An 11635-nucleotide genomic window follows, 5' to 3' on the forward strand; every position below is an offset into this window, starting at 1 on the left:
TTAAAGATGTATTTAATTGTCAGTTTGAGAACAAGCTTGAAAGAGATAAGAGACGAAAGTGTGATATGCAGGGATATCATATATTTTATAGTTGGTTTTAATAATATAGAAAGATTTTGCTTAATTATTTTCTATAACACATCATTCAGAAAAAGCCATTGAAATTACGTTACTGTCTTTATTGTGTACAGCAGATTATGTCTATTTTGCTTAAGAAAGGTTGTGATAAAACTACTTTGAAAGGATAAAAGACTGCAACAGTCTCTGCTGGTTGAGTGGATGTTATGTGTATGTCACAATTAACAAATGTTGTGGGAAAATAAAGAAATCAAAATTTCTTGTGTCGTTATGGAATCTCAATTCTTTACAGATGGTAAAGCTAGCAATTAATATATTGATTCAGTAGAGGCTGTTGTTCAATTCTCTATTAAGATACGCACAGTGTTTTGATGTAGAAATAAATACATTAGATTCTTTAATATTGATTTAAATACTAAACTCTTCTCCATTAACACTTGCGCACTTGAGAATGATTGCACCAGTGGTGCAATACCTGTTTTAAAATATTCTTTTTTCTCTATAATTTGTAACTTGTAATAAAAAAAAAGATAGTTTTCATCATTGACTAACAAACCTGCACAATATATTTATTTCTAAGGCAACTTAAAACAAATAAATTTTCAATTTCAGATTACATTCAAATGTTCTAATAAACCGCTGTTATTAAGCGGAGCTATCTAATATTTACATAAAAATTATTTTACTTAAGTGTACCACACAAATACTTTATCATGTGTGTATATTTTTGCTAGAGAAATGACGATTCCTGAAATGAGTTATTAATGTAATGAAACTCGTTGTCTACTAAGTTTTAATCTAGTTTAATAGAGGTGTACATTTATATTTATTCCAGTGTTTTTCCTTACTTATCAGCTGCTGATTTATATTACGCTATTATTTCATAAGGTTATGTCATTAGAGATATTGTAACCTACAACAAGTGAAATTATTGTGCAATTCCATTTAAATTTTACCACCCGATGATGCAAAGAATCTAACGAAACGTAATATTTTTAATAGCCTTTTAAACACGTTTAATTACACTGCACAACTCTAACGCTACATGAATAATAGACTAGTGGTGAGACATAATAAGTAATTGAAGCTTGTTTGTTTTTGAATTTCGCGCAAACCTACTCGTGGACTATCTGAGCTAGCCGTCCCGAATTTAGCAGTGTAAGACTAGAGGGAAGGCAGTTAATCATTACCACTCACCGCCAACTCTTGGGCTACTATTTTACCAATGAATAGTGGAATTGACACGGCTGACAAGGAGAGCATGTTTGGTGCGACGTGGATGCGAACCCGCGACCCTCCTATTAGGAGTTGCACGCCTTAACCCCTCTGGCCATGCCGGGCCGAAGTAATCAAATAATTTAATTTAGTAATATGTGCGCATATGATTGTATTTATCGTTACTTCTGTTAATATTTATTCATTAATCTTTAATTCGGCATAAAATAACTTTCACAAAAATTCGAGGCAAACTTTATGAAGAAAAGAAGATACTGATGTCATCTAAAGAGTAAGATTATATAGCCTAAATATTATTCCATATAAAGAAATCAATATGGCATTATTTGCAAAGAGATAGCACAGATAGACCATTATGTAGGCTTAACTTTAAAATAAATTCTTTAAACTGACCAACGCGACTAGAAAACACCACGATTTCTTTTTTTGGTTTTAGAGTCAAGTCACAGTACTCTATCAGCTGTGCTTACCGCAGGAAATCAAGCCACATTATAAGTATGTATACTTACAACTGATCCACTGGAAGAGACAAGACATTTTGAAAGAAGACTCTACCAATATACCGATTGAATATTAATTTATTTGAAAATTATTAGTGTTTATTTGTGTTATTTTGTGTTAAGTCCAGTATGCTCTAAATTTCTTAACTACAAAAAGATGGTACCGAGTGTAATTGTTATTTATATAATAGAATGCCACAGAATGATGGTTTTATTTCCATTCAAGAAGAGCCTAATTTTATTTTGCATAAGTAACATTTGTTCTTAATTACACTAAATAAGTTTGATAAAAAAGACAAAAGACACTGAATTAATTTATATTATTGTAATGGTGAAACATGTTGTTTATTTAAATACTTGCTTGTGTACAAAACTAACAACGATCCATCAACAAACTTTAAAAGTTATTGTTCTGCAATAGGTGTACATCGTTATTTTGCTTAATTAAACAATACAGCAAGCAAGAGAAGAACACAAAATAAACTAGAGTTCAAATTAAAATACGAGGACTTTTAAACGTACTTTACAAAGAGAAGCATTTTCTAATAACCGTATTTGTTGACACGTTGTTCCGTGCCATTAAAATATCACCGTACATGTTGTTTTATTGAAATATTAAAAGCCATAAGATATATTGTTTCGTGCCATAAAAATGTAACAACTCGTATTTTTAATATATATTGAAATATTATTATTCCTAAAATTAAATTATCACTGTATATATATATATATATATATATATATTAAAAGAATCAACATAAGTTTTATTTTATATCTATTAAACCAGCTACACTTCTGTATATGTTAAAACAAAATCACTTCTTCACCTCTGTGCCTATTAAAACATCATCACACAATTCACATCTGTTGGTCTACATCTATTAAAACGTTGTCATTCACATAGTTTATAAACATTAAAAATGTATCACACATGTACATGTATATTTATTAGTAAAGACGTGAGAGATGTAATTCATTTTATTAATACAAATAAGAATCCATAAGTGTCTTGATAAAAGTATCTTATGTTATCAAATTTTGAAAAAAAAAAAACCTAAAGCTTAATAATATTTAGAATAAAACACTTTCATTTTTTACATAATATCGAGTCAAGGTGAACATTCTGCTTCCAGCTGTTTTTCTCACATTCGTGTCCACACACATTTAGACAGAATTCACCGAGCAAGAACATATGCCAGTTGGATTCCACAGTCAACATGGTTATTAATTTACAACCAAAAACGTGATATATTTAACCACTATAAATTGGATGCAGATTATAAAAAACATGTATGAAAAGAGCTTACATTTTAACACAGAAATTTCCTCGGACTTGATATTCTCAATACTTTTGATAGTAGTCATCAAAACCTGCACTCGGATAGTTACAAAAATATTTAAATAAAGATAAAATAAAAAACTTTTAGAAACATGAAGTGAATAATAATCTAGTAGGAAAGTATATAACCTAAATCACTGCAATTAAAACACAAAATATTACATTGTTCTATAAATACATTAGTGCAAGTCACTAGCATTATAATTATTTCTAGAGTATTTCTCTTATACGTATTTAATACCGTGATACTATTACTTAGTGAATGTTTTAAACAATAAAATTGGGAGTTTTCTACCCGTAGAAACGTGTTACACTTTGAATATAATAACGAATAACCCACTATTTCAGAAATAAAAGCTTCGAGACAGCTTGACTGAGTATAATAAAAATTAGTTTATTGTACATATACAACGTTTGTGCAGAGTTATGTCATCTTCAGGCATAAGTAGTTTACAGAGACACGTGAATATACGAATATATATATATATACAACATGGAACAAAGAGGTCACATGACCGGAGATTGTTTCACAGCCTAGTATAGGTATCTTGCTACAACAAATATTTGAATTAGTAATTTGTTATTAATCGTACATTACTTGAAAATGACTCATTCCTCTAGGCTGAAAAGTTTCAATTTTTATTGTTTTAAAAAACGTTTCTTTTATAGAGGTGACGACAAAACTAAACCTAACCATCCAGTGTGTCTTCATTTCTTAGTACTTCTATATACTTTTAGATATACAGTAAGATATAACTTGTAGTTTATAATTCACAAAATAATGTAAAAACCTTCAAGCTGTTTCAAAAGCAAATTAAACTGCAAAGCATAAGCAAATCAAATGTGGTTTCATTATGGTTGCTATTATAATTAGATTTTTATATTGACGTATTTTGATTAATTGTATCATTTTATTAGTAATAAAGATTGCTAAAGTAATGCAGCAAAGACCAATAGTGAAATGTTATCAAAACAATTACATAAGGACGAGAGTTGTCCACGAAAAAATTGATAGAAAGACCCAAACACAGAGTGTGAGAAATATTTTACGGCTTATTGAGAGTGCCCCCCGCTAGTACAGCTCTATGTTTCCGGATTTACAAAGCTAAAATCAGCGGTTCGATTCCCCTCGGCAGATAGCCCGATGTGGCTTTGGTATAAGAAAACACATACACGCTTATTGAGAAAATTAAAAAAAAAACCTTGTGAAACCATTAACTATTATTACATTTTTAATCTCCTATTTTATAATTAATAGAACATTTCATTTGCTAAGATAAGTCAAATTTTTAAAATTTATCGAATTTTACAAACTGAAATAAACACAGCATTACGACTCATTTCCTCATAATAAAGTATTTAGGGTTCGTTGTTGCATTCCTTTAGGGGATAATAATGGCTAAATCCACTCCAATAACTTAAGGAAGTTTCAGTATGATCGTTCACATTTAGATAGCAATCGTTGTTAGTGAATATATCTATTGACTTACAACCACTTGTTTGTAGACACCACCTCAGGCAATCTTCTGGAGAGGCAACTCTTTTGGAAGTGATATCTCCACCCAGGGTACAGTAGTTAAGGGTGATATTATAATGAACTGAAATAAGACATAAGCATATATGTATAGGTAAAAATACATGAATATTGTATTAAATCCAATTTAAATTTTTATATCACCAATTGATTTATAACAATGAAATTATTTCCTACATTTATTCGTGAAAAATCGACATCCTTGTGTATATTATTTTCCTTATATTTAAATGGTACTTATAATTATGTAAGGTACTAATAGATATTGTGTTTACTTTAGAGTTTAGTGTTGCAATATTTCACTAATTTCAAAATACATTTAATGCACTATTACTTTATCAGTATTTGTAAATAATTACAATAATAATGATACTTTCCAACAATGAGATTTAGTCCATGTATAATGACATAGAGAAAGCCAAAGTAAATTGAAAACTGATGATAAAAGTAAAGATCAAGCTTGTTTTTAGAAAAAGCCAAAACCAAAAGTATGTTGATTTGAAGCGTCCTCAAAACTATAGTTATAAGAATTCATGAATCATCCGTTTGCTCTTCTCAGCTTCACTAATCTTGTCCATTGTGTTTTGCTGACGTACATCATAAACTACTATCACTAGACCACAAATCTCAGATACTCAGTTTAAAACGTTCAATATAAAAAAATACGCTGAAACTAACAGAATACAGAACAGGATTTGAAGGAGGAAATAAGTTGTTCAGAGAGTAAAACCTTTTCAACAAGTACGTTGAATAGTACTCTACTTCTAGCACTGAATATCATTGATGTTTGGTAGAATTGTATGAAAAGGTTTCGTAATAAAGTCGCTTAAAAAACATTTGAACGTACGATAATAAACTAATCATGACTCAACACTGGCTGTTGAACTACTCTTTAAGAATGAATAGTGAAATTGATCATCACCGGTGTTGTTATCAAAGCCGCTAGACTAACCCATTTATCAATGGTTACTTTAGTTTTATAGGTATATTACAATTCCAATTTTGTTTAGTTAATTCTTTACACTAAGAGTTGGAACGAGCAAAATTAAAATTACCAAACATGACATACACTAGTAGTAAACGTTATATAAACATGTGAGAAACCTGAAGGTTAATATTCTATGGAGAAGCACTCATGCAAAACGAAAAGTAAGATAATAAGACTTACGCTCCTCGCATCTTCTTCCACACCAACCCTGTGAACAATCGCATTTGTACTGTTCAATGTGTCTTTGTCTATCTTGGCATGTTCCTCCATTTTCACATGGGTTGTCTGCGCACGTTATCTTTTGATTAATAAAATAATAACAGATAAAGTGGAACGAATTATTTCTCACCTTTGATTTTTGCAAACGAAACGTAACTTGTTGAAAATGTTCTCAGAAGGTTACGAATGGCAATATGATTAACCTTAAGACATATTACGTCGCACTTGTAAAACAATAAACAAAACAACTTCTTTACATTGTTATAATTACGATGAAAAAAAACACGGAAATTCATTTTCCCTTCAAATAATGTCAACTGCATCATTCAAAATCAATAAAAATAATTTTATACCTTTAAGGTTTTGTAAATCAAAATGTTTTTTAATATTATTTTATAAACTTGCAAGTCATTGCACTAAGGTGACGGAAACCACTTAATTTATTCTACTCCTGCTAATTATATATTTCATTGGAATATTTTTTTTTTATAGGAATAGAAATATTTCAAAGTTTAAAACACAACAGATGATTTCTAATTTACTTTGTTTGGTTTATTTCGCCCTTTATGATGGTTTGTTTGTTTGTTTTTGAATTTCGCATAAAGCTACTCCAGGGCTATCTGTGCTAGCCGTCCCTAATTTAGCAGTGTAAGACTAGAGGGAAGGCAACTAGTTATCACCACCCACCGCCAACTCTTGGGCTACTCTTTTACCAACGAATAGTGAGATTGACCGTAACATTATAATGTCCCCACGGCTGAAAGGGCGAGCATGTTTGGCGCGAAGGGGATGCGAACCCGTGACCCTCAGCTTTCTAATGGTAAGGAACTAAAAACCAGGTCCGGTGTGGCCAGGTGGTTAAGTGACTCGACTCGTAATCTGACGGTCGCAGGTTCGAATTCCTGTCACATCAAACATGCTCTCCCTTTCAGCCGTGAGGTGGTTATGAAATAAGCGGTGAATCCCACTATTCGTTGGTAAAAGAGTAGCCCAAGAGTTGGCGGTGGGTGGTGATGACTAGTTGCCTTCCCTCTAGTCTTACACTGCAAAATTAGGGACGGCTAGCGCAGATAGCCCTCGTGTAGCTTTTTTCGAAATTCAAACCAAAGTAAAAACCATAACTTTGTAAAATATTTCACTAACGTTTCCAGGATGTTGGGTTACATGTTTTTATATTTAAATTTTCTTACTTAAATTTAAGATATAAGAGTTTTAATAAACAAGCTGTTGTACACACCTTACTCAATTTAATAATAAACTTTAAGCACGCAAGTTGCTTGTATAAACATTTCTTATTTTTACTATTTTAAAATGTAAGCTTGTTAAATGTCCTGTGATATTAATTTATACTGATGACTACCAGATATTTCAGTATTCGCAATACAACAGGCTATAGAAATTTTTATATAAAAAGAATAATTCCAAACACGGATACCAAATTCAAACCTATCAAATATTGGTTTGTTTTGAATTTCGTGCAAAGTTACTCCAGGGCTATCTGTTCTAGCTGTTCCTAATTTAGCAGTGTAAGACGAGAGGGAAAGCAGCTAGTCATCACCACCCACCACCAACTCTTAGGCTACTTTTTTTCCAACGAATAGTAAGATTGACCTTCACATTATAACGCCCCCACGGCTGAAAGGGCGAGTTTGTTTGGTGTGAACGGAGATTCGAACCCGAGATCCTCGGATTATAACTCGATTGCCTTAACCATCTGGCCATGCTGGGCTTTCATTACCTCTAAGATCATAGTTTAATATACTTTATTTAGTGTGTGGTCATCACATGCTATGTTATTGTACTCGTATTAACAGTTCCGTTCTTGTAGAAACAATATTCTTTTGTTGGCAACAAACTAATAACGACCACTGAAATGTCCTAATTTTATTTTTAAATTTGAGGAAAAACGTATGTGACAATCTGTATCTATTCTGCTAGGCTCAACGGTATGTCTGCGGACTTAAAACACTAAAATGTGGGTTTCGATACCCGTGTTGGGCAGAGCACAGAACGATTATTGTGTAACTTTGTGCTTCATTCAAAAAGAAGTGTTCTGATAATCATTGTCGACTGGTTTTAATACCTACATAATTTTTACTACCAAATAATAAACTGGTGAATAGTGGATGTTTAAACATGTTCTTACATTTGCTGTATGAAGATGTCACTTACTTAAATAAGTGCAAAGTATTTTGATAAATCGTAGAACATGGAGACGTTTTCTTGATGCATGATTTCGTTGGCTGGAAATTTCATATAGGTAGTGAAACATCATGTTAAATACAGTTTATTCTAAAAATATTCGGAATAAAGCTTTCAAAATTAAAATATAACTGTAAATGATTTCTTATGGTAAACTTCACATTGAAATTTAGTATTTGTATTACATGTTAGGGTGCCTGAAGAAAAGGGGGTCATTTTTATAATTTTCTAATGTGTTCCACAGCAAGTTATGCAGCTGAAACAACAATACCTATAAGGTTACTTCTGTACGATCGGCTGCTTATGGTTCTAGAGTCGTAATCTGAGGATTACGGGTTCGAATCCCAATTACATCAAACGTGTTCACCCTTTTAGCCAAGGGAGCGTTATAATGTGAAGATTAATCCTACTATTCGTTGGTAAAAGAGTAACCAAAGATTTGGCGGTGAGTGGTGACGACTAGCTGTCTTATCTCTATTCTTACATTACTAAATTAGGAATTCGGAATTACATCACAAAATCCCTTTATATATTTATAGGTATTGTTGCTCATTCCTCAACACGCATTTCTACAGCGCAATCTTTTTGGATCCAATTTATCCTCACTGTATTGTTTGACTGTATAGCTGTAGGTCATCTGTTCCAGAGATCGAGTTATCTGGTTAGCTATGTAGCAGTAGCATTCCTAAGATAACAGTGCTTAATCCTAAGTTTGAGTAAGCAGTCTAAATCCTGTAAGTGGCAGTTCTAATAACAATTGGAGAACGTATTTATTTGATTGCTTAAATCTCAACGTTTTATCCAGAAGAAGTTTAGTATTAGCTGACAAGATAAATATAAAAACATTACTGAGCTATGGTGTAAAATACAAGGCAATTACACAGACGTTTTCAGTACGTAGGATTTATTTGTACCATTGTTGACCATTCTATATCTGAATAATTTTACATAGGAAATTTAAAAACACTTTTAACGTATGCACTAAAAATTACCCGTTTAAACCACACCGAATATCCTTCTGCTACTATTGTCTGGTTGTCAGGCCACATCAACAGTTGACATTCCTGGGTGTCTGGATTGTAGTTAAAGCCCTGGCAGTCACTTCTTCTGTTACAGTGAATTCCACAATTTCGATGTCGTGGAGCTTGAGTTGCATGCACAATTTGGGTTGTTTGCTTTCTGTCGTTTTTATCTTCGAAATAAAATTCTGAGTTAAATTGTAGACAATTTACTAATACTAGATAGCTGGTGAAAAATAAACCTATCATCAGTAGAGAAGTAACTAAAGACATAGCTACTGTTCGAAAGAAACGAGTTGTTTATCATAGGATACGTAATCTATTTTGCATTTATACAGAAATAACTCCTTTACAAGTGGTGACAATTACAAAAATGTCAAGTATTCGATTTCATGTCCAATACAGACCTATCAGGCTGATTTGCTGCTCCGAGATGGCAGCCAATTAGAACAAACAGGGAGGGTTTAGTCACGCAAGATCCAGGTTTAACCACTAAGATTGTGATCTATGTACAACTCACATGCTTTTGTTACTAATATCATGAAAAATTACACTTAATATGACACTCCAGAAACTTGTTGCTTAGAATTTTGCCCAAACCGTATCTAGTTTTGAAATGATAAAAAAATAGGAATGTAGTTAGTGAACAACACCCTCCACCAACTTTTTGGCTAATCTTGTCTGATCGAACAAAAGTATTTAAAGTCATACTTGTGTACACACGTAGAGAAGCGCGGTGTACGTTTTGTAAGAAACAAAACGCCAATCTTCGAATTTCTAGTCCGTTCAAGCTGTCCTCTAGGCTAAGGTCCACCATGGCCAGGTGGTTAAGGCGCGGCCCGGCAGGGCCAAGCGCGTTAAGGCGTTCGACTCGTAATACGAGAGTCGTGGGTTCGAATCCCGGTCGCACCAAACATGCTCGCCCTTTCAGCCGTGGGGGCGTTATGATGTGACGATCAATCCCAGTCTCCATTGGTAAAAGAGTAGCCCAAGAGTTGGCGGTGGGTGGTGATGAGTAGCTGTCTTATCTCTATTCTTACACTACTAAATTAGGGACGGCTAGCGCAGATAGTTCTCGTGTAGCTTTCAGCAAAGCTCAAAAACAAACCATCCTCTATAAGGAAAACTGTAACGTATTCAGTATATTGTTAGAAATTGGTAAAAAATGAACATATCAATGGAAGTTTGATAAAGTACAAAAAGAGAACCTTGTGATAAATGAAATTAGTCATTATAAAGGTTTTAGATCTAATTTCCACTGAAATGTATATTTTAAAATTAGATACATTACTTTATAAATCGAGGACTTAGCATTTGTTTTAAAATAACTTGATATTTGTTTGTTTGTTTTGAATTAAGCACAAAGCTACACAATGGGCTATCTGTGCTCTGCCCACCACGGGTATCGAAAACCCGGTTTTTAGTGTGCAAGTACGTAGACATACCACTGGGCCACTGGGGGGCAACATTACTTGAACTGGTAAGTAGTTCAGCTTATCGGCGTGATTTTAGGACTAATGTGTAATAAGCACAGTAAGTATTCAAAATATATTAGCGTCAAAACACAGAAGAGACTAGCTAGATGCTATGTACTGTCTACTTTTATATATGCAGGTGAAACGTGGACAGTTGGTAAGAATAATTAAGATGATCAATACATTTGAAATATGGATGTTCAAGAAAATGCTGAGAATGTCTAACAAAGACAGAGTCACTAATGAAGAGGTTTTTAGAAGGGTCAAAGCTAGAAGATAGTTACTTAATACATTAAACCAATGAAAGTGTAGATATTATGGTCAAGTGATTAGAGAGCAGACGATATAGAGTACATTATTGGAAGGTAAGACTAATGGAAAGAGACTAAGAAGGAAGTGAAGGAAAGACATACGTGAATGGGTACAACTGGACTATTCAGGATGCGTCAGAGTGGCATAAGAAAGGAAGATATGGCAAACTTTCAGTGAAAGGATGCCAACTCCAAACCAGACGATACAGTAAATATGAATATATAATATATATATTTATAAATTAATATATGTTTAAATTGTATAGTTTGTTTGTAGTTAAACACAATCCTAAATCAGGAAGCACACATAAATCACTGATTAACGTTTGGAGCCTGGGATTGCCATCTGGTTAGGTCGCTCGATTCGTAACACTTGAGTTGAAAGTTCGAATCACCGTCACAGAACATGCTTTCTCTTTCGGATTGCTAACTTAACTTATCAGAGCACCTGATTCCAGAAATGGATTGAACAGTTTAGCAAAGCGTTATATAATGTCTAAATTTAGGTCAGTTGTATTTAAATATAAGTCGGTTCAACAGAGAAGAATCGTTGCAAATATTTTATGATTTTTACAAACTCCTATGAGATTAAAGTAAATGCCTTTTAATATACTAAGAGAGCTAATAGGACGGTAACATATTTTGATTCTTCGGCGTTTCATAACTTTTACTTATTGTAATGTATATTCAAATTACACTGTGTAACATAAATTCTGTTCCTGGATAGTATGTAT

General features: G+C 32.9%; 1 protein-coding gene across 2 annotated transcripts; it reads right to left on the reverse strand.

Annotated features, from left to right (window-relative positions):
• Positions 1-2150: 2150 nt before the first annotated feature.
• On the reverse strand, positions 2151-9508 carry LOC143223246 (uncharacterized). Of its 2 annotated transcripts, none has more exons than XM_076450943.1 (3): positions 9104-9508; positions 5856-5973; positions 2151-4751 (listed from the first exon to the last, which is right to left on the reverse strand). In XM_076450943.1, exons 1-3 carry the CDS (start codon positions 9386-9388, stop codon positions 4513-4515), a joined length of 642 nt encoding a protein of 213 aa, XP_076307058.1. In that variant the 5' UTR covers positions 9389-9508; the 3' UTR covers positions 2151-4512. The 2 variants fall into 2 exon arrangements, with proteins under 2 accessions (XP_076307058.1, XP_076307057.1); XM_076450942.1 differs by having other exon boundaries at positions 9089-9508.
• Positions 9509-11635: the final 2127 nt, after the last annotated feature.

Source organism: Tachypleus tridentatus, chromosome 8 (genome assembly GCF_004210375.1).
Source record: "Tachypleus tridentatus isolate NWPU-2018 chromosome 8, ASM421037v1, whole genome shotgun sequence".
NCBI lineage: Eukaryota > Metazoa > Arthropoda > Merostomata > Xiphosura > Limulidae > Tachypleus > Tachypleus tridentatus.

Excerpts from the sequence above, each read along its gene's own strand:
- LOC143223246 (XM_076450942.1), bottom strand. The coding sequence starts at position 9,388 with ATGTCTTTAGTTACTTCTCTACTGATGATAGGTTTATTTTTCACCAGC. Across the intron at positions 5,974-9,088 it reads ATTCGGTGTGGTTTAAACGG|ATAACGTGCGCAGACAACCC; the intron begins GTAATTTTTAGT and ends ATTAATCAAAAG. Across the intron at positions 4,752-5,855 it reads TGGAAGAAGATGCGAGGAGC|TTCATTATAATATCACCCTT; the intron begins GTAAGTCTTATT and ends GTCTTATTTCAG.